The sequence below is a fragment of the Lycium ferocissimum genome, chromosome 7 (assembly GCF_029784015.1).
Source record: "Lycium ferocissimum isolate CSIRO_LF1 chromosome 7, AGI_CSIRO_Lferr_CH_V1, whole genome shotgun sequence".
NCBI classification, from domain to species: domain Eukaryota; kingdom Viridiplantae; phylum Streptophyta; class Magnoliopsida; order Solanales; family Solanaceae; genus Lycium; species Lycium ferocissimum.
In genome coordinates this window covers 50,470,131-50,494,601 of record NC_081348.1, presented here as the reverse complement: position 1 = coordinate 50,494,601, position 24,471 = coordinate 50,470,131, and the positions used below count along the sequence as shown (strand labels likewise).

The following is a 24,471-nucleotide window of genomic DNA, read 5'->3' as shown; positions in this document are numbered from 1 at the left end:
CCCATAGGTGTTCTATCAGCGGATTCTCAGGAGCACTCCACTTACTTCGGAGCTGCAGTCTATTTGGTATTGTCCTTATAATCATTTGAAATCTATGTAGAGGCTCGTAGACGTGTGTGTACAGTTAGATGTTTTATAGTTCCACCAGGTCATATTATGGTATAATATATTGGTGGCCTTGTCGCCTTATTTTGAGCTCTTGATACTTTACTGTTAGCCTTGCCGGCTTTATGATATACGTTATGATGTGGCGACCTTGTCGGTCCGTATATGAACACATGTGCTGAATGATCGGATATTCCTATGTTGGGCCTTTTCTGCGTGCAGGTGTTCTTTGAGTTATGGTTTATAATGTTCAAAGTAACGGATAAGTCAGGTGGTTCCCGACCTACGGGTCGGAGCCCGTCATACTCCTGGTAGGGGTGTGACAAATTGGTATCAGAGCAGTCCGTCCTAGGGAATGTCTATGAGCCGTGTCCAGTAGAGTCTTGTTTATGGGTGTGAAGCGCGCCACACTTATAAACAAGAGGCTGCAGGGCATTTAGGAACCATTGACCTTTCTTTCTTATCTTAGATCGTGCCATAGAGCTAAATCATAGGATATGATGTCCTTGATTCTAACCCCAAATATTTTGATCATAGATAAGCAGTTGATTATGCCGCTACGAGGTAATTGCTGAGAATTGATGTTGTTCATTTGAAAGGTATGTTTCCTGTTTTATTAATATGGATAGACGTTGATATAAGAACTTGAGCAAGATATTATGGGTATTTGTGATTGCTCTGTGGGGCATTGGATGTGTTTTTACGCTGTGTGCGGGAATGAGGTAGTAAGAATTATAGAGAAACTACTCGCCAAAATTTTTACAAATTGAATTGTTTGCATGTTTATAGAGAAAGAGTAAAGGGAAAATGTGACCATCAGCCATTTGGTAAGTCATGATTGAAGGAACAACTATGCAACGCTTTCAAAGAGAAGTTTTAGAATGATCTTAATTTAATTTAAAGGAGAAACCCTGGAGGAAAAAAATGAAATGATTAGTAATTAAAGAAAGTGGAATGAGTTGCATCCGAGATTTCGGAGGATTGAGACCTATTGGAAACATAAAGAGAGTTAACATTAGGAACTCAAATACGGTATTATGATTTATAGATTAGATTGGTTAGTAAGAGATAACAAAGAGATATTGATATGGAAAAGGAAGTTAACGAGTACGGGAAATATATATATATATATATATATATATATATATATATATATATATATATATATATATATATATATATATATACGAGATCAAGATGGGTTTGTATTCATAGTGGAATGTTCTGCAAACTTCCAGGTAGACATTATTAAGTGGCAAATAGGAAAGAGCACTTTAAGAGCAAAGGAAATCAAGGAGGACCTTGAGGACAGAAGTACGAGAAAGTGCGGTTATAAATTGATTAAAGGAAGTTATGTGATCGGCGACGATAAGAGGAAGCTTAATAAATTAGTAAGGTTGGCCAAAGGTAGACAATGATGGCATAAGACAGTGGACTTGGAATAGAGATACGATTACAAAGGAAACAGGACGAATATACGAGGAATAGACATACATACGAGCAAGCTATGGTATCGTAAGGGGAATAAGAAATGAACGAAGGAAGAAAGAAAAGGGTGTATTTTACTAAAAATTTCATGATGAGAATAAGAATGCGCATGATTATGATACAAACAATTAGTTAAGAGAAACTATGGGGCACTATGGGCTAAATTAAGGAAAGGACGAATCGTGAGAATGAATGAGAGAGAGTATCGACTTTTACTGGTATGGTATAAACCTAACTCAGAATCGGGAACCAAGAGTAAGAGAAATCTCAAGGGTACTGGGGAAAGGATGGCTATGAAAAAATAAAAAAAAAGTATGGCTGAAGGAGCATGGTATAGTCGGGCATTCTATAAGAAGCCTAACGAATTCCGATGTCACCATTGATTCATTAACACTGGGACTATTAGGCATGAAGGAAGGAAGTGGTTTGAGTTGTGTCCAATATGTGTGGACATTGGACTTGATACAAGAATCCAGTTAGCAAAAGAGAAATAAGTCAAATCATGCGATGAAAGTAACTCCGGCATTATATGGACTAGAGGAGTTGAAGGATCGCTAGGGCCAGCCGAATGACTACCAAAGCGGTCAATACTCGAATGTTACTGGTATATGAGAACATTCTTAGACGAATTAGAATATTCCCAAGTACAGAAGAAGGAAATGTATTGGCTTGAAGGAGTCAAAATTTGAGATGAACTAATATAGCAAGGATGTGCTACATAAAAGTGGAAATGGACTAAATGCAAGTATATTGTGAGACAGACATGGGAAAGGGCATGACAAGATAATGAAGGTTTAGCAAATCAAGGAAATAAGTTTTGTCAATGCAATACGTTGTGTTCCGGGCTATGATTCGAATCGCTTCGTACCAGATAAATTTTTGGTTACAATTAAATATGCAGCAAACGTACCCCAAAAAGGTAACAGAAGAAGTGAGAAGGCATACAAGTGACCAAGGATAAGTATTAGGGACAGTTGGGATTAGTAAAGAGAAATTGTAGAACTGTAAAAGGTGAGAGTTTTAAAAGAGGAATACTTTTAGGAATTTCAATGATCGTTAAAAGAAAGGAAGACAGTATGCCTATGGATAGCATGACAGCAGTACTGCCTGAGACTAGAAAATATCTCATGCGTCGTGAAATTATAAGTCACCGTTTATATTAAATCGTGAAGAGTATATGTCATAGGACCATATAAATAATCGTCCTGATGAAATGGCTAGTAAAATGGTGTGGGGACGACAATAAATATTTGAAGAAGAATGAAAGCTAGTTAAGTCTCAATTAGCTGCTGGTATAGGAGAGCCAAGGACTTAAAGAGGGAAGCACACTCATATTGAAAGGAAGTTGTAATTAAGTAAGATTTTATTTTAGTCTCATGCTTATGAGTTATTTCGTAATGATGTTAAGATTGGAGAAGAGGAAATTGGAGGAAATATTCAAACATGGATTTGAAGATATTTTGAATAGTAGATTAGCTTGGGATATGAGCATTAGTATGTTGTAACTTGTAAGTATGATAAGAAAATTTTGTATACAAGTGTATAAGGAATGGTGCTGAGGATTGTTGTATGGGTCGAATTGAGTCTCATTTGAATATAAATCCCTTGGCTATGGTATGTTTGACGCATTGGATGAGTAATCTGAAGTAAAGTAATTAATGAGAATAATAAGCCATTAGCAAGGAAATGCTATTATAAACCATGTGGGCGTTACCATAAGTGGAACTATGATGACAATGCAAAGAATTAAGGAGTCCGACCAAAGAATTAACAAGGAGATAAGATGATATGTATGTAAAATCGGTTAGTACTAAGAGGGATAATCTAAAGTAGCATTAGAGAAGCAAGCAAGGAAAGGTGCCACAGCCGAATAAGAAAGTTGTCCACTAGTAGAGAAATAGAGGGCTGCGAAACAGGAGGAACTAAGTCAATGGAAGGTGAAGTCATGGAAGTAGATGAAGAAAAGATCGCAAGAAAAGGATTCAAGGATATAAATAAAGGAGATGGACATTTAAAGAATCAAGAGATCCGCTTGATTAATAAACCAAAATGATAGATAAGTGCGTCAGACTATGGGAAAGACTTATTAAGTGAGAGTCGGGCAAGGTTAAAAGTAGAAGGAGAACCCCAAAGGAAATGATTAAAGGATATCGCGTTTGATTAGAACAATCGGTTGACAATGAAACCTCGTGGAACAAGTAACATGATGGCTCTTATTGGAAAAGGAACGAATGAAGGTTACAGACAAAGGAAAGAATGAAAAGATCCGAATTCGCTGCATGACTAGGAATCTTGGTTATTCTTCGACAAACTTCTGAATTCACCCCTAATTTATTAGCTGAACTAAGGATCAAAAACTTTAAGAGTAAATTGAAGGAAAGGAATCATTAAAGAAAAGATTTGAGACGTTCTTGATATAAGTACAAGAATTACCGTTAGTTAGCCAAGTGCCAGAAGTCCAATTGAAGGAAAGAGAACATTTAGGTGTTAAATTAGAAAGATAAAGTACCGCAAAGATTTCGGTGTTAAACTAAGAATAAGTTACAAAGATAAAATGTAAGAAAGATACGTAAAGATTAATAAAAAGAAGATGGGATCGAATTGAATACCGAAAATCGAATTACCGAACCGAACCGGGAATTTCGGTATTTCGATTTTCGATTCAATTTTCGGGAATAAAATTAAAAATACGATTTCGGTTTCGGTAGTCGATTTTAGATGTTATCTTTAAGGAAATAATTAAAAGGCCCATTAAATTAATATACCCATCAATGTTAATTCAATTACTATTCAAAAAATCCCTCATCTTTCAAGAACCATAGCCGAACACCTTAGTCGAGACAAACCATAGTCGACCGGATGTTTGAAAATGTTATGCTTGCTTGTAGAAGAATAGTTCAGGGATGAAGACAATATTCATCATTGATTTCTATCGAATTTCACTTGGTATAAGTTGTGGCCATAAGAAAATGTATGGTATATATGATTGCATTTTTGGAGGACTCACAATCGTTATCGAGCCATGCTTTGGTTCCCCTCAACCGATCCCATAAAAAAAAATGAATAAGTTCTCATTCTAATGATTAATTTGAAGTAAAACAATTTTGAGTAAATAGTTGTTTGAAGTATTGGTTGATAAGGTTCCAATATGATAAATTGAACATGATGGGCTAAGTTTTTGGAGGAAGGCTACGGATGTTGAAGCTAAATACCAGCTATTTCGTAGAACCGACACAAAGGTGAAAAGGATAGTTAAACTTTGACCCACATTTAGATAAAATGGTATAAAGAGTTTAAACCCGAACTTTGAAAATACGAATAAGAATACCGAACGCCCACGAAGTAAAGTACATAAAAAGATATAAAAATGTAAACGACGGAGGGAGGTTGAAGAGACAATAAAGCAAAAAGTTAGTAGAAATAAGAAAAGGGACGACCTTGAGTACGGGCATAAATTTCGGCTACAAAAGAAGAAGGATAAACTGCATAATTCGGATAAGTTCAGTTTTAAATGAGCAAGTAAGACTGCAAGTAAGTAAAGTAAATATCGACAAATACAGGTAAGAACATTGACATCTACCTCAGAGCGAACTCTACCTCAACATTCGAGGATGAATGTTTTGAAGGGGGGGAGAATGTTACACCCCGCACTTTCAGAGCATGAGCATGCCACGTACTTCACCGTTATAATGGAGTATCGGAGACGTCCATGAAGTTTTGAAAGGTACAAGCCATGGGAAGCACGTAACAATGGAGTAAAGGATGAATTGCGATCTCGTAAGTCGTAACCGGGAAGGACAACCTTGAAACATGAGAACATGCCCATTATCAAGTATAATAAATGATAAATAGTATGTAGGGGGAGTTTTGGAAGATTCCGGGACCAAGCAAATCAAAGAAAATAAGTTTGTCGAAAATTTGGAAAAAGTTGGCAGAATTAAGGACAAAATTTTGGGTCAAATTTGGAGGAGTATATCTCCAGGTATATGAGGAGTTTTAAGGTGTTTTAAAAGCCTAAAATGAAGTTCGTCGAGTCTAGTTTCCAAAGCAACAAACCGCTCATCTATACGACGTCGGAATAGAGAATTATGGACGTTACAAGTTAGGTAGGCAGAGCAGGGTGCGCTGCTACAGTGCTACAGCGATGCCGACTTTGGCACCCTATATAAGGGGAAAAACCCCATTTTTTTGGTCATAAAAACCCCCCAAATATTCCAGAAAAATCAGCAACAAAAAAGAGCATATTTACCTCATAAAAGTGAGGATTTTGAGTAATTTCGAGTGACGGAATATTAATCGAGGTCCAGGTAACGTGTAGTCGCGATTATAGTTTTGTCTTGCGTTGGAATTGATTGGATTCAAAGTGAATATTGAAGATATTGCTGCTCTAGCAAGAATAAGGTATGAATCTCTTCTTATTAATATTAATTTCAGTTTATTTACGGAGATAGAGTTATGAAATGATCGTATAATGAACTGTTGATGGAGAAATTGAATAAACATCGTGTGGGATGTTTATGGAGCATCTTGGTGTTGATATTATTGTTGTTGATGTTGGTATTGTTGTTATTGTTGTTGGTTATTGGATTGTGATTTCGGGCTAGGCATATAAACAGGGGAGATGCTGCCCGAATTTCGGCAGATTATAAATGGATTTAAATTAAGGGTTTAAGACGAGCGTATGACGATGAGCCTAACAATAGTATGAATGGTCGTATATGTAGATTACGAGGCTACGAATGATCTTAAGTGAATTGCAAGACAGGAAGTAAGTTGGAAGTCGAGAAATTATCTTCCAGGTATGTTAAGGCTATTCCTCTTGTTGACACCCAATTTTGTCCCGCCTTTATTTAATTTACTCGGGTTTCTAAATTTACTGACAAGCTAAATACTTTATTTTTCACTATTTTTTTAATTTGCTACTACTATTAATAACGCTACCTTTATTTTCAACATTATGAGCATTACTGTATCACAAATTTTAAACGGTTAGTCATCGTTCATTGTCGGGTTTGAACCCGCCAAATTAATTACAAAAACAACATTTTGTTAAATTCTTATTTTTATACATATTAATTATTAATTATCTACGCATAATATATTTTGTACTAGTTATTAAATTAGAAGCCCAAGAATAATTAAATAGGGGAGGAAGGATCTACAATTTTCAGCCAAATAATCAACCCACATTTTGATACCCGACCCACATTATATCAGCCCACTTTTAATTTAATCAACCAGCCCAAATAATCCCTACCCGGTCCAATCAAATACCCGACCCGGTCCAGCCCATCCCCTTTATTCCCTAAACCCTACCTCTCTTTCCTTTTTTTTTTTTTTTTTTTCACTCAGCCGCTCCCCTTCTCCTTCGTCTCTCTCCCTTCTCTCCCTTCACGCTCCCTTCCACTACCCTCTGTCCCCCCACGCCTCTGTCTCTCCATCCCGCTTTGTCCCCACTCCTATCTCTCATACGCTCCTCTCTCTCTTTTCTTAAAACCAAACGAAACCCTATAAATCTGGGGGGATCTTTTCAGTTTTAGGGGGGAAAACTTTGTTTTAGAAAGGAGGATATTCAGTGTTTTAAGAGACCCAACCATCTTCTACACTTGATTTTTCCCTTTTCCGGTGAACTTTAGCCGCGACAAAGGGGTTTCCAACAAATTCAATTTGATTTTCTTTGGCTTTAAAACTTTATTCTGCGGATTTGTTGAGTTTAGAACTCAAAAGAATTTGAGTTCATCCTGTTGGAAATATAGATTCGACGACTTCGACGCCTCAGTTCATTGCACACAAAAAAGGTAAACTCGATACATTCATTATTTATAGTCTGTAGTTTCTGTTTTGGTCAGACTTTAGCTTATTTTGCTATATTTTCAGTAGTTATGTAGTTTTCTCTGTCGTCGCGTTATCTGTTTGATGTTTGGGAACTGTTAGTTTAGGATATCAATTGCTAAAAAATGAATTTGGAAGACGTATAGGGTAGTTTGCATGCTTAGACTGAATTTACAGAACTTAGGACACATTTTAAAACGAATATATATAGGATGTACAGTGGGTTATCAAGATAAGGCGAGGATATACATTCGATATATATCTGATATACACACCGTGGTGTGTATATCTTAGATATATTGTGTATATGATTAAAACAGGTTGATACTGCCTCTCTTATACTCTGTTTGTTCAAATAACATACCCCGATATGTGTGTAATCTGCTGGGTTTAGACACGATGAAGTAGCTATATAATATGTCGATTTCTATTTTCTTTTATTTGATTTGGCCTCTATTATACGTTAGTAGTATAATATGACTGTATTCAAGTTTCGTTTTGGAGTTTAGATGTTGCATATAGGAATTCGACGACCAAATATTCTGTTCCGCAGTTTGTCCATGTCTATTTAATTGTTAGTTAAATCTGTTGTCTGGCTGTCCATGGATTTGTTGTGAATGTTCTGTCAACATGTTAATCACAATTTACTATACAAGCATGTTTAATCAGTGTGTTTTTAAAAGCATGTAAACATTCCATGTTTGAACCAACCTACTTGTTTAGTTGACTTACCCCTCTATCTATGCTTACCACACTCTGTTATGTGTTAATTTATCTTACTTGACTGGTCTATTGCTTAATTTTATCTTCTGGTTGCAATGAATCCGTGACCAATGTGTGGTTACTAAGGTCACTACCTATCATTCTTATGTTTATTATGCATAATATGTGAGCCTGGCAGTCTGAATTTTGTATAATAAAGCTGTTTGTTTTAGTTTGTGTTGATTGAGGCTCGACTGTTTAGTGTGAACCTACAGGGGAGTTTGTTTGCTGCCAAGATTTAAGTCTTGATAGGGTGCCCTTGTCTTGAATTTGTCATAGCCGCAATTTCTGAGTTTGCTTCTTGTTTGTCACTTGGTTTTTTTTTTTTTTTTAGCTCCACTGTGGCCTGCTAAGTATCTAAGTCCAAGCATGATATTCATATCCTATTTCTATAGATAATACTACTCGCTTACTTGTTGTTAATCCTGAGCTTATTTACTTCTTGAACTCGCCTACACTCTATGCAAAGTTTAAATAACTATCATACATGTCTCCCAAACTACATGGAATCTGGTTTTATCATCTCCAAACTGTCTATTTTTTTGAATAATGAAAATCTGCATAAGTTCGTGCCTCTTTTTGTTGTATATCTTGCCTAGCACGGCTCTGTACAAACATGTACTGTCTGGTTCTCTCCCTGTCTTGTTGAAACTGATTCTGAGTTCTTTGAAACCCATCTTACTTGTTTACTCATGATAGATGTTATTACAGCATGGTGACATTTGCCCACTTGTTATGATCTTTAGGAACCTTGTTGGGTACTTATCGGAATATGGGACTCTGGATTAATATAGTTGTAAAGCATGTCTTCTAAATGTGTGCTATACTAGTTGCTTCTATGGCTATTTGTCCGAATCCAGCATCAGTCTTACCTTGTCCATTCTCTTATGATTCTGTGTGTTTAAGTGCTTTTATTCACTATATAGTAGTAGTGTTTGATAGTAGTGTGCAAATGTGGTCCTATAAATCCTTATGAATGTATATACATAAGATATACTAAAATATATACAGTGTATACATAATCTACTGATTTTGTTCGAGTTATATTTTGCATGTTTAGCCTTGCTTATTGATCGTATACTAATCCTTTTCTCTTATTTTTATGCATGACTACCGCATACGAGTCCCTTGGACTCGTCATCATCTCCCGCATTCGGTGTTGGGCTAAAAACCCAACGCAATTTCTCTATCGAGTCGGCCAACCTGCAGCCAAACAAGGAAATAAAATTTGGGCCAAAGCCCAATAAAATGTGAACAGCAACAGTAGCGGACAGCAGCATTCTTTAATGGGCTAAGCCCATTTGCATCATTCCTATTCCTCTATTTTATTTTTATGCGCATTTGACGTGTATTGTATGATTAACATTTTGTTTGCTAATTTAGATGAACCTTAGTGACATTAAGGGTTTTAGTTTAGTAATGGGTAGTTAATTTCACAAATTACATTCACTTCTATTTTTAAAACTATTTATAGTATCTATAACATTTATTTGAGTAATGGATTTTCAAAATAGCATGACTACATCTTTTGGCTAAGGGAATCATAATTTATGCTTACTATTTTAGAAGTTCAAAACGTCACAAATCTTACACTAACGTTAGCTTATACTAAGAAATAAAAACAAATTAGTTTTCAATGGATAACTTTTTACTTTAGTTCCTTTTCGACACTTGAAATACATCTTTTGTCAAAACATTAACTCACAATAACTTTACAAATACGTTTAATTTGCTAGTTGGCGTAATTCATATTCTAAATACATATGAACATTACACATTCCGTTTCTTTTAGTTTATTTATAACTAAACTCTTTTATGCAATCACTACTTTTCCACAAGTTTTACTTTGTTATATTCTACTTTTATTTATAACTTTAGCAATACTTTAAAGATATTTTCTTAAATATTTAAAATATTATATTTACACTTAAGCCTAATTAATCATAAGTCCGGTCGGTTAACCATTGTTAATGGGTCTTAAAGGATGCCTAATACCTTCCCTTTAGACTAATTGAACCCTTACCTAGAATCTTAAGTTTCGCAGACCTTAAACAGAGTTAACTTTAGATAACTACTTTAATAAACTTTAGGTGTCCTAATTCACCAGAAATAATTAGGTGGCGACTCCTTAACTTTAAATAACCCCGGAATTATCGGGATGTTGTAAACTATTTTGACTTAGGTTAAAATAGGGTATAACACCTCTTTCTTTTAAAGGCATGATTCTTTTCCTATGAACGCATGGACGACTTCCATAATACCTTATTTCCGGAAATACTAGCAGTTCATGATTTTCAAAATCCTTATGATGCTAAAGACGAATGTTTTCTATAAGGACCATGATGACGATTATGATGATCCCATTTCTGGAGATTCCAAAGCTTATGATTTTAATGCTATTATGAGATTATTGAGCTTATTTCATGACTTTCTCGATTTTATTCATTGTTGTTGATCTTACCTTATAATAATTGTTCCTTCAAGGTGGGATAAATGATGATGATTGATCCATAATATAATCGGAGGCTACCGACCTTACGTCACTCCGATATAGTTGTGGCTTTTGATTGGGCTCTCATGCATGCTTTATATATATGTATGTATTTTCTCACACCGCGCCATGCTATAGTCGGCCAGGCATGGCACATGGATGTGCACACCACTGCAGTGGACATGTTATGATATTGCCCCGGACGCGGGCTAACGATGATAACACCGAGCCTTAATGGCCGGGCATGATACTATATATATGACACCGAGCCTTAATGGCCGGGTATGGTTCTATATATATGTATAAAAATGATTTTTTTTAAAGGCTAAGCATGCATGACACCGCCTTATGAGGCATCCAGATGTACAGGTTATCTCCCTTATTCCATGTTCCCTTTCATATCTATATTATGTTGTTATTCATGCCTTACATACTCAGTACATTATTCGTACTAACGTCCCTTCTTGTAGACGCTGTGCTCATGCCCGCAGGTAGGCAGGGAGACGGATCAGACCCGTAGGTGTTGTATCAGCGGATTCTCAGGAGCACTCCACCTACTTCGGAGTCAGTATTTGGTATTGTCCTTATAATCATTTGAAATCTATGTGTAGGCTCGTAGACGCGTGTGTGTCAGTTAGATGTTTTATAGTTCCACCGGTCATATTATGGTATAATATATTGGTGGCCTTGTCCGCCTTATTTTGAGCTCTTGATACTTTACCGTTAGCCTTGTATATAAGCTTTATGATATACGTTATGATGTGGCAACCTTGTCGGTCCGTATATGAACACATGTGCTGAATGATCGGATATTCCTATGTTGGGCCTTTTCTGCGTACAGGTGTTCTTTGAGTTATGGTTTATAATGTTCAAAGTAACGGATAAGTTAGGTGGTTCCGGACCTACGGGTCGGAGCCCGTCATACTCCTGGTAGGGGTGTGACACTTATATACTAGCGGGATGTTGCCAATCTCTAAGTTTGTACATTCCATTATGCTACTATAATGGAGTCTTTATTATTTTGTTCGGTTAACCTCAAAAACTTTATAGATAAAATAGCATAAAGAATTTTCTTAAAGATGTGTACTCTATATGTTTTCACATTTACTGTCTAGAAGCGAAAAAAATAGTATTCGCGAATATGAAAAATAAATTAATATTCAGTTTACTATGATACTTAATCTAAGTTAATCTTTAAATAAACATTAATAACTTACAATTTTGGAACAGCAATATAACGTGCAAAAAGAAAAAGTTAAACTTTCCTGACGTATGAGTTAGAAAGTCTGCATAGCATTAATTATGATAGGAGCAAATTTCTCCTATATTAAGAGTAGTGGGAACCACATGAATGAACAACTGTAACTACTTGTTTACAAGAAACTTTTAGAATTACGTAAAGGACTGAACATTGTTTTTCTTACTCAAACCCAGAAGGTACAAAAAGTAATATGAGCCCCAAATCAGGGGCAAATATAGACATAGGAAAAGATGACATCATATAACATGTGAAGAACGACAATCAGTAATATGCAGTACATGGGTCTTTTTTTTCATTTCGGGAAATCACTACAAAATAATAGGTAATTTACGGAAGTTAAAAATTACAATTCGCAGAGATTTAATCTTCAGCTAGTAAATAGTGGAGGCTAAAACTCCGCGATTTATAACTTTCAATCTCTGCAAATTACTCAATTTTTTTTGTAATGAATGAACAACCATAAGGCCATCAAGTGCAACAATCATAAAGCACAAAGACAATGAAAAATAAAAAATAACCCTGGAGGCAAGCAGGGATGTCAACGGAGAGGTGGCTGCTTCAGCTGCCTCTCCACAACTTCTTATATAGGAAGAGGGGAAAAAGGAAAAAATACACACAACACAATATTAGGCAGTGGCTGAGTCAGAGTTTTTACTTAGGGACTTCAAAAATATATAAAAAAAAAAACACACGAAGAAGTCAAGGAGATCCAACATCTACTATATTTACATATAAAGTAACTTTAACCTTGCATATATAGTGTAATTTTTGACTGAAGGGAGTTCGGGTGAACCCCTGATCTCTTACTGTCTCCGCCCCTGACAGCAGGGACAACAAGTTTAAAGCACAAATATCACAAAATATCAAAAATGCCCTCACTACCAAACAGACATGACAACGAAAGCATGCCTGTTAAGCTGTTCACCAACACTTCTTATACAGGAGAAAGAAAGAAATAAAGAATATATGGGAGAACTAGCTAGTAAACAAGAAGTCACATATTGAACGATAGCTAAACAAATTTACTCGCCAAAATGACCCATTATCTTGCATAGTAGGTTTAAAGTAGTACTTTAAGTATCATCTGAGCAGTTTTGGTTCTTTAAGTTTTTTAAAAGTGAGCACTTTCGATTTGCGTTAGATATTTATCAAATTCTGATTGTTAAATTAACCGAAATTATAAAATAAAAAATTACTAGAAACATCAAAAATTTCTGCCAAAATTTCAGAAATCACAATATAAGAAACTACACCAAACACAAAAAAATAGATTAAAAAAAAACAGAAATTGCACCTCGAAAAGTTGCACCAGACTCTTGAAATAGATCAAAGTAACATAAACTGCAAAAATTGTACTTCCAAAATCCAAATGTGAGTTCCAGTTAAATATTTTATGTTTTCACAATTCGGATTTAATTTATTTATCTAAGTTCCATAAATATTTCGACGGAGACAGAAGTACTCGGCTTTGACAAAACTTAAAGGACCAAAACTGCTCAGATAATAACTTAATGGATTACTTTGAGCCTACCACCAAAGATAAGGAGTCATTTTTGTCATTTTCTCAAATTTACACACTGCTAGCTAATCTAATCAGAAGTCTATAAATTAATAATTCAAGGAACGTGCATGAATCTGTATGAGAGAAATACTTCATATACCTAACAAATATTATGTTTTATTGGTTTTTTTCTGCTTAGATTAAACAAGTCAGAAATAAGTTTACATGTTATTTAATGGAGGGGTCACAGAGAAATGGAAATTTGGTTTTTGCAGTTAATGGAGAGAGATTTGAGTTAGCATGTGTTGATCCTTCTACTACTTTGCTTCAGTTCTTGAGATATCATGCTTCTTTCAAGAGTCCCAAGCTTGGTTGTGGTGAAGGTAATTGGTTTACTTGGTGTTCTGTACTCCCTTTGGGATCCGATTAAGTTAAATTTGCGTCAGATAAATTCTATTTTGGAGGTAACAAGCTTCTTACCACAGACGATCATCTCCTTTTCGAGGTTCGAACCAGAGACTTCTGATAAAAAATGAAGGATATTTACTTGACAAGTGGTCTCAGGTAGAGCCTCGGGAATTGGGTCGCCTTTAGGGGGGAGCACTGGTTACTGAACGGGAGACCAAAAATAATACTCTCTCAATCCCAATTTTGTGTGGCAGCTCTCGTATTTCGAGAATCAAACGAGTTTTTCTTTGACCACGATTTTTTCATATAACTATTAAATATTTTGAATTGTCAATTATAGTATTTTTTATATAGTTTTCAAATATGTAATTTTTTATTTCAAAAAAACTTAAGATATTATGTGCGAAGTTACAGTCAAAATTAAAAGATTTGACTCTTGAAAATCGAATTGTACCACGTAAATTGAGATATAGGAAGTAAACATTTATCGCGTACTTATAATTAATTAGTAAAAAATTATGGAATCAATTTTTTCTTACTTTAGAATTAAAAATGGAAAAAAGGTGTCCTTATAGTTGAAAGGGAACAAATAGGAGGATTTGCATTACCTACTACTCTACTGTTTCATTGTATGTGACACATTTTTTTTAGTTTGTTCCCAAAAAAATGAGGCATTTTTGCATTTGAAAACTTTTTAACTTTAAATTTCTTATTTTATTCTCACGCTCTTATAGCCACAAAAATATCATAACATGACCATAAGTTCTGAAATTTATTTTCTTTCTTTTTTAAAATTCATGTCCTGTCAAATATAAAATGAAATGGAGGTGAGTAGTTACTATTTTTGTTTGATTTCTTTCTTTTTCCTTCTCGTTTATGGGAATGAAAAGGAAATTAGCAGTGAAAGCTTTCCATTATATGCAACTTAATGGCAAACTTCTGCATTTTTTAAACATATAGGTCATAGGATGTACCATTAACTTCTTTTTTTGTATAATACTCCCTCCGGATAAAAAAAAAAAAAAAAGTCTATTTAGCCATTTGCACATCCCTTAAGAAACTACTCACTCCAAGAAAAAATTATGTAAATTGACTAAGCTCCCTAATTAAATAGGCATTGAGATTTGATCACATAACACTTAATAGGGGCAAATCTGAAAAGATAAGGTTAATTGTTTCTTGATTTAATAAGTAAACATTTTTTTGACCCCCCAAAAAAAAAGGCTAAGTGGACACTTTTTTTTATCCGGAGGGAGTACTAGACTAGATGCTTGTGTCATAAATTGAGATTTTACTTCTTATATTAGAGTGATATATCAGTCTAAGATGAGCTTGAATGGAGCGACATGATCAGTGAGGATTCATGCGAACCAACTTGCTTAAGATTGAGGCTTAGGTGTTATTCATGTTGTATAATATTGACATAAACGAGCTTAAATTGAGCGATGTGGTCAGTGATGATTCATATAGCCTACCTCAACTTAATTGGGACTCACACTCAGTTGTTATCGTTGTTGTATAATATTGACATAAATGAGCTTAAATTGAGCAGTATGTTCAGCGAGCATTTATATAGTCAACCCCAACTTACATCGATTGAGGCTTAGTAGCTATTATTGTTGTATAATATTGACATAAATAAGCTTAATCGAGCGATATGGTCTTATGATAATTCATATATAGTCTACCCAACTTGCTTAAAATTGAGGCTTAGTTGTTATTGTTGTATAATATTGACATAAATGAGCTTAAGTTGAGGGATATGGTCAATGATGACTCATATAGCCTATAGCAACTTCCTCGGAATTAAGGCTTAGTTGTTATTGTTGTATAATATTAACATAAATGAGCTTAAATTGAGTGATATGACAGTGATGATTCAGATAGCCGGCACCATATTACTTGGGTTGAGGCTTATTGACATAAATGAGCTTAAATGGATCGGCATGATCAATGAGGATTTAGATAGCCGACCCCTAACTTGCTTGGGATTGAGGTTTACTTGTTATTGTTGTTAGATAATATTTTCATAAATGAGCTTAAATTGAGCGATATGGTCAGTAATAATTCATCTAACATATCCTAACTTACTTGGGATTAAGGCTTAGTTGTTATTATTGTTGTATAATATCGATTGAAATGAGCTTAAATTGAGTGATATGGTCAGTGAAAATTCATATAGCCAAAAAAAAAAAAAAAAAAAAAGATTCATATAGCCAACCCCAAATTCTTAGTTTTGAGGCTCAGTTGTTATTATTGTTGTGCCATATCGACAGAAATGAGCTTAAATCGAGCATCATGGTCACTGATTCATATAGCTTACCTCAACTTGCTTAGGGTTGAGGCTTAGTTGTTATAGTTGTATAATATTGACGTAATTGAGCTTAAATTGAGTGATATAGTTAGTGACGATTCATATAGTCGACCCCACCTTGCTTGGGATCGAGGCCTAGTTTTTTTGTCAAGAAATTAATTGCAAGTTTGATTGTTTTCAGGTGGTTGTGGAGCTTGTGTTGTTTTAGTCTCAAAGTATGATCCCAAGCTAAACAAAGTTGAAGATTTTAGTGTGAGTTCATGCCTTACACTTCTTTGTAGTTTAAATGGTTGTGCTATTACTACAAGTGATGGTCTTGGTAACACCAGAGATGGCTATCACCCAATTCACCAAAGATTTGCTGGTTTCCATGCATCTCAATGTGGCTTTTGCACTCCTGGAATGTGTATGTCGTTTTTCTCGGCTCTTGTCAATGCCGATAAAGGGAACCATCAAGTTTCTCCTCCACAAGGATTCTCTAGTCTGACTTCATTTGAAGCTGAAAAGTCCATTTCGGGGAACCTTTGTCGTTGCACTGGATACCGGCCCATCGCTGATGCTTGTAGGAGTTTTGCTTCTGATGTTGATATAGAGGATTTGGGACTCAATACCTTTTGGAAAAATGGAGATTCCACAGAAACCAAAGCCAGTAAATTGCCTCCCTATGATCCAAGTAAGGATCTTGTTACATATCCTGAATTCTTGAAAAGTGAATCCATCACGTGTTTGGATTCCACGAGGTATTCTTGGTTTAGCCCTGTTTCTATAGAGGAGCTACAAAGCTTGTTGAATTCTAGTGTGGCTGAAAATGTTGGGAGTGTTAAAATAGTTGTTGGCAATACTGGCACTGGTTATTACAAGGAAACACAGCGCTATGACCAGTACATCGATCTGAGGCGTATCCCTGAACTTTCGATCCTCAATAGGGATCGCAAAGGAATTGAAATCGGAGCAACTGCGACAATATCTAGAGTTATTTCATTTCTGAATGAGGGAACCGATGTCAATTTGGGATTGTATGGAAAGATGGTGTCCCAAAAGTTGGCTCAACATATGGAGAAGATTGCTAATCCGTTCGTCAGAAACACTGCCAGTGTGGGGGGAAATTTAGCTATGGCGCAGAAGTTTGGTTTTCCGTCTGATATGTCTACATTATTTCTTGGAGTAGATGCTACGGTTAGTATATTGACCATTCATGGACGAGAAAAACTTAAATGGGAGGAGCTCTTAGCAAGGCCAGCATTAGACTCAAGAAGTGTGCTTCTAAGTGTTCGGATCCCTTTTAAAAAGGACGGAAATATTCTTCAGAACTTTTCGAAGTTTTTGTTTGAAACCTATCGAGCTGCACCGCGACCTCTCGGAAGTGCATTGGCATATGTAAATGCTGCTTTCTTAGCTGATGTTTCTCCCCGAAGAAACGGGGTCGTGATACATTCAATCAGGTTGGCATTTGGTGCTTTTGGCACAAATCATGCGATAAGGGCGAAAACAGTAGAGAAACATCTAAGCGGGAAAATATTGAACGTCAAGATTCTGTATGAAGCAGTGAAATTTGTCAAGCTAGACATAGTCCCTGAACCAGGGACTTCATACCCTGAGTACAGGTCAAGCTTGGCTGTCAGTTTTCTGTTCAAGTTTTTGTATCCGCTTACCAATGTTGATTCCGCCGTTTCCAGTGGTTTGTTCGACGGAGTTGGTGAAACTTTTGTAGAAGATGGTGATACTAGTCAAGGAAATACACAGACAATACTATCACCTGCTGAGCAGGTTGTGGAATCAAGTACCGAGTACTATCCAGTCGGTGAGCCGATGAAGAAGTATGGAGCTGCCATGCAAGCTTCTGGTTTGTTCTCTCTCTCTTTCTCTGTATGTATGCATGTTTGTATTTCATCTTGAGAATTATAAGCCTAGTTAAAATTATTTGTTATTCTCTATTCCTACTTTCTGGCTTTGACAATGGTTACAGTTGGAGATGTAGTGATTATGACATAGAGTACATTGCATTTTCAAGTTTAAAAAGAGTAGTAATGAATATAGAGGATTCACATATCCGACGCCAACTAATTTAGAATTGATGTATAGTCGATGATTGATACAGGTTTTGTAGTACATTTTACAGATGAATTTGTTTTCTCCAACACAACATTGATTTTGTTGGCTATTGCTGTTTTTTTTTTTTTTCCAGGTGAAGCTGTTTATGTAGACGACATTCCATCACCACCAAACTGTCTACACGGGGCAATTATCTATAGTACAAAACCACTAGCAAGGGTAAAGAACATTCATCTCCAGCGTGAGCCTAATTCATTAGCAGAGGGAATTATTGGCATTATCACATTTAAAGATATCCCGAGCAGAGGGGAAAATGTAGGAGCTTTGAGCCAGTTTGGCACTGAACCTTTATTTGCAGAGGATCATTGCGAATATGCTGGTGATCGAATTGCTGTTGTGGTATGCTGTCATTCAAGATTCTATCTGCATGATCGGTTTAATGCAGCGTTGATTATTCATATACTCAGTACAGAAAACTCTGATCTAGTTCATTAAAGATGTTCAATTTTGGTGGAATAACAGGTTGCTAAAAGTCAGAGGTCTGCTGATGTGGCTGCAAGAACAGCCGTTGTTGAATATGACACGGAAAACATAGATTCGCCGATTTTAACTGTTGAGGAGGCTGTTGAGAGGTTAAGTTTTCTTCAAGGTCCCGTGTTTCTGGACACTGAACCGGTTGGTGATTTCTCAAAAGGAATGGCTGAAGCTGACCACAAAATTCTTTCTGCTGAGGTATTTTGTCTGTTTAAATATAATACGTTTGATTGTAAATGTATGGTAACACTTCAAATATATAATTGATCAGTATCGATTATTTCCAGTTGAGACTTCCATCAGAGTACTACTTTTATATGGAGCCACAGACTACCTTAGCAGTTCCTGATGAGGACAACACGATGGTTGTTTATGCTTCAACTCAGTTCCCTGAGAATACGCATAGTGTGATTGCTCGTTGTCTTGGTGTTCCCGAGCATAATATCCGCGTGAAAACAAGAAGGGCTGGAGGTGGCTTTGGTGGCAAGGCAATAAGAAATATGCCAGTAAGTACCTATTAACAGAAGGAAAAAACTGAGTTTTAGAAAAGTTTTGAAACATTAGCAATTGTTTTTGTTGTAATACTACTGTGTAACCATAGAAGGGTAGTCTTGGAGCAACGGAAAAGTTGTCTCCGTGTGACCTATAAGTTACGGGTTCGAGCTGTGAAATCAGCTAGTGATATTTGCATCAGGGTAGGCAGCATACATCCCATCCCATCCCTCGGGCGACCCTTCCGCGGACCTTGCGTGAATGCGAGATGCATCGTGCACACTGCCCCCCCCCCCCCCCCGCGAAAAAAAAAAACCCTCTTCTTTTTTATTTTTAAAACTATTATGTAACCTAAACTCTTTGTTTAAAAGGATAATAGGAAGGTTCAATAGGGAAAAGATCACTTTTATTTACACGCAACGGAGTTTTTTTTTTGTTAAAGATTGTTATTCATTCAGAATGCACAGATTCTACTTTGAGATTTGTGTGATACTTCAGGTTTCCACAGCCTGTGCACTTGCAGCGTACAAGTTACGACATCCTGTCAGGATATACGTCAACAGAAATACTGACATGGTAATAACGGGAGGAAGACACCCCCTGAAAGTAACGTACAGTGTTGGATTCAAGTCAAACGGGAAGGTCACAGCCTTACATGCTGATATCTTAATAAATGGAGGGATATCAGATGATATAACCCCTGTCATAGCGTCTCATGTAATCGCAGCGCTCAAGAAATACAATTGGGGTGCCTTTTCTTTCAATTTAAAGAATTGCAAGACAAACCTTACCAGCAAATCATCTATGCGGGCACTGGGGGATGTCCAAGGATCATATATTGCAGACGTTATAATAGAACATGTAGCAAGTGTACTGGAAATGGAGGTGGACTCTGTCAGTAGCCAAAATGTTCATACTTATGAAAGCCTTAAATTATTCTACGAGCATAGTGCTGGAGAACCAGGAGAATATACCTTGCCTAGTATCATGGATCAGTTGGCGACATCCTCAAGATTTTTTGATAGAAGAAAGATGATAGATGAATTTAATGAGAAAAACACGTGGAAGAAACGGGGCATTTCTCGATTGCCAATCGTGCATGAAGTTACGCAACACGCGACACCAGCAAAAGTAAGCGTCCTGCAGGACGGATCGATAGTTTGTGAAGTTGGAGGGGTTGAAATCGGCCAAGGGCTATGGACAAAGGTTAAACAGGTGATCGCCTACACTCTTAGTTTAATCGAGAGAAGTTGGAGCGAAGAACTCGTGGAGAAGGTGCGAATCATACAAATAGATACATTAAGCTTAGTGCAAACTGGATATACCGCTGAAAGCACCAAGTCCGAATCAAGCTGTGAAGCTGCTCGACGTTGCTGTAATATCCTGGTTGAAAGACTGACTCCTCTGAAGGAAAAACTTCAAGAACAAAATGGTTCTGTCGACTGGACTACACTGATTCGCGAGGTTTTTCTTCTCTCTCTAATTAAAATTCTAGTTTCAAAAGATGACTTAAGTTCAAGATGTCGATGCTAATAATTTCTGGAAAAAGACCAGCTCAATTGTTATCCTATGCTACTTTTGAAAACTTATTATGAATTGGTTAAAGTGAATTGCACAATGTGTAGCTGGGGGACGATTTGTTATACATTGTTTCCCATATGTCGAATATCATAAAGGTTCAAATTCTTAAAACCCCATTATTCCGCGGGCCTATCTCTCTCTGCAGGCAGAAGCTCAACCAATAGATCTACAAGCACATGCTTATTTTGTCCCAGATTCAAGTTCCGGGCAATATTTGAACTATGGTGCTGCTGTTAGCGAGGTAAAGTTCTTTTATCCAGTTATTGTTCTGTTCAATGTATTGGCGTTGAAGCATTACATCCTACGTTGCTCGGACTCTCCAAAAATGTTGTCGCACCTGTGTTTGATCCTCCAATAATGCACTACTTTTGGAGGATTAGACACGCACCTGGTGGCAATTTGAAGAGTCCAAGCGAAATCAGCTCTCACGATTCACTGAGTGCAAAGCATGGCATGACATTCACCTTTTGGAGCTTTTGGCAATGGCAACCAATTAAGGGTCCGTTTGGCTGTAATATTTTTTGCTTTTTTCAAGATTGTTTTTCGAAAACTTGTTTGGTTATACACTATGCCAGTTTTTAACTCCAAACTTGAAGAAAAGCTTTCCAAGATTTTCTCTCACAAAACATCAACTTCTTTTCCAGTGAAATGCTTGTCCAAACACAACTTCAACTTCCAAATACCATTTTTCAACTTAATTTCAAATACCATTTTGTTTTCTTTTCAAATATCACTGAATTCATGTCCAAACGCCTACTAAGTGACCAACTGCAGCACTTTCTAACAATAAAGACGCTGATTTCTTGCAGGTTGAGATAGATATTTTGACAGGACAGCCAAGAATTATGCAATCAGATATTATATACGACTGTGGTCAGAGCTTGAATCCAGCTGTTGACTTGGGACAGGTTCATCTTTTAAAAGATTGTTGTCCCTTTTTCTCTAGATATTAGCATTTATAATCAGGAGCGGATACATAATGTAAGCTACAGGTTCTGACGAATCCAATAGCTTTGGTCTAAACCCTAGATATGTGTTTAAGAAATTTACTAAAACATACAAATACTAAGTTTTGATATCAGTTATTAGCACTTGAAATCGTTGGACAAATATGGACTTTGGACAATATTTGGTTGAAGTTGAAAAAGAGTAGTATTTCGATGTTGCAGTTGTGTTTAGCATGAATTTCACTTGAAAAAAAGTTGTTGAAATTCGTGAGTGAATTTTTCACTTGAAGTATATCTCTGAGAAAATTTTCAACGTTTCACTAGTACTACGAATATCAGAGTTCAGTATTCACAAATACTGTATTTTTGCAGATTGAAGGGGCTTTTGTACAGGGAATTGGATATTTTATGCTTGAAGAATATCTTACAAACGAAGACGGATTGATGGTTACAAATAGCACGTGGACATACCATATCCCGACGATTGATACCATATCTAAGCGTTTGAATGTTCGTGTGTTAAACAGTGGACATCACAAAAAACGTATTCTATCATCTAAAGGTAATATTCTTTCTTCATTTCATCTTTTTTGCTTGTTATACTGATTGCTTCAGTGACTAGTGAGGGACTTCTTTAACTCATTCTCAATATGGTTGAGCACAGAAAACTTCTTGTGGAGAATGCTTAAAAGAATAAAAAGTGTATAATCAACTAGTATATTATAGATTTTGATTCAAATCAACTTTGCAATTTGCAACAGCCAATGTATAATTTCTCAATAATTTTAGGTGAAAGAGTATGTGAATGCTGATGATTAGAGTTAGAGGAAATTTCATTAGAAATGACTTAAGACCATCAAAAACAGAAAGGACAATTGCACTCTCGGTCCATCAGTTATTAATGAATTCTGGTTGTGGTCCTTGTAATATTAGACTAAGCATATTTAATCTTCAATTACTTAAATGTGTGTGTTTGTTCCCTTTATATAGGGAATATGTGATATTTAGAGTTTTAGACTATCTCGAACCTATATTACCCTCAAATATGAAGTAACAATATTCAACATAATAAATCAATAACTGAATGAGTTTAGCACTTAAAAATTCGTTAAATTTTTGAAGATTCATGGTCGGAAGGATCAAAAGTGAACATATGAATTAACTAAAGGTTAAGCATGCTTATCCAGAAATCACAAGGACCAAAATCAAGATTTTTCAGTATTTGAGGGACTAAAAGTGCTAATTTCTCAAAACAAAAAAAGAACAAATTTTATGGACTTTTAGAAACTTAATTACTTGAAAAATCATGTTTTCCCCATTCTAAGCTGTGTTGCTCGGACCGTTCAAATGTTGTCGTGCCCGTGCCAGACTTTTGGAGGATTCGATATACACCTAGTAGTATTTTCTTAGAGTCCGAGCAACGTAGGTTCTAACTGTTGTGTTGTTCGGACTCTTCAAAATTACCGACAGGTGAGTGTCAAATCCTCTAAAACTAGTACTCCCTCCGTTTCAATTTATGTGAACTCATTTGACTGTTAGACGACATTTAAGAAAGAGGGAAGACTTTTGAAACTTGTGGTGTAAAATAATTCTTGAATATTTGTGTGGCTGTAAATCATTCATAAAGTGAATTTATTTCCAAATTAGGAAAGAGGTCATTCATTTTGGCACGGACTAAAAAGGAAATAGGTTCACATAAATTGAAACAGAGGGAGTATATTTTTGGAGGATCTGACGGGGGTGTAGAAACATTTTTGAAGAGTCCGAGCGACATAAGGTATAAGTATATTCCAGTGGGAAGCATTTCTTGACTACATTGCTCGGACTTTCTGGAAATGCTGCCGCACCCATGTTGGATCCTTAAGAAATGCAGTACTTTTGGAGGATCTGACACACACCCGTCAGCATTTTTTAAGAGTCTGAGCAACATAGTTTCTTGATAGTACGACTTTTGAAATACTTAAATAGAACAATTGCAATTATATGGATTTTTTAACATAACATGAGTACTTTTTGCAGCTTCTGGTGAACCGCCATTGCTTCTAGCAGCTACAATCCATTCTGCTATAAGGGCAGCCATTAGAGAAGCCCGAAAACAGCTGAAACGTTGGGGTAAACTCGAGGAGTCTGATTCGAAATTTTATCTGGATGTACCTGCCATAATGCCTGTTGTGAAGACAACTTGTGACCTAGACTATGTGGAGAAATACTTGGAAACTTTGATCAGCAAACCATCCACCTAAATTTCCGATTAACACGCCTTAATCGGTGAGTGTCCAAGGCCTCAATTTTACGAAAACATGTTCTAACGTCCCATACTTTGCACATTTGTTTTGGTACGAGGGTCGATTGGAGCACCAATGTGTATTTTATGTAAAGGTCCTCTAATGTCTACATGAAGCTAAATAGTTAGTAGTACATTATTTTGCTTGATGACTATTTGCATTATTCTATTGATAGAAATATGAACAAATTCACTTTGTTCTTTGTGTGTATAAGGACCTTACTATAACCTACGATCTATAACAGGTAAAATGTTGTAATATTGTTTCCACTTTTAGTTCCTGTTTTGGTAATGGTTGCTTTATATTGCATCATGAGTTGAGGACTACTATGTAGAGCTTCAGTGATCTGGCCTCACACTTGATCGGTGGCGGTACAGTTCATTTTCTTACTTTTGATCTTTAGTCGGGCTACATCCGA

At 36.2% G+C, this 24,471-nt stretch overlaps 1 protein-coding gene across 1 annotated transcript; it reads left to right on the top strand.

The window, feature by feature from the left end:
* The first annotated feature begins 13,546 nt into the window (after positions 1-13,546).
* LOC132065567 (aldehyde oxidase 4-like) lies at positions 13,547-24,267 on the top strand. Its single transcript, XM_059459011.1, has 10 exons — positions 13,547-13,823; positions 16,344-18,005; positions 18,348-18,613; positions 18,737-18,946; positions 19,036-19,254; positions 19,739-20,704; positions 20,967-21,062; positions 21,631-21,729; positions 22,141-22,330; positions 23,788-24,267. The coding sequence occupies exons 1-10, from the start codon at positions 13,676-13,678 to the stop codon at positions 24,009-24,011; spliced, it is 4,080 nt and encodes a 1,359-aa protein (XP_059314994.1). The 5' UTR covers positions 13,547-13,675; the 3' UTR covers positions 24,012-24,267.
* The last annotated feature ends 204 nt before the right edge of the window (positions 24,268-24,471 follow it).

Bases quoted from the DNA above. Each gene is read 5' to 3' on its own strand.
- LOC132065567 (XM_059459011.1), top strand. From the start codon at position 13,676: ATGGAGGGGTCACAGAGAAATGGAAATTTGGTTTTTGCAGTTAATGGA. The intron at 21,730-22,140 runs GTTCATCTTTTA...GTATTTTTGCAG, and splicing joins CAGCTGTTGACTTGGGACAG to ATTGAAGGGGCTTTTGTACA. The intron at 22,331-23,787 runs GTAATATTCTTT...TACTTTTTGCAG, and splicing joins ACGTATTCTATCATCTAAAG to CTTCTGGTGAACCGCCATTG.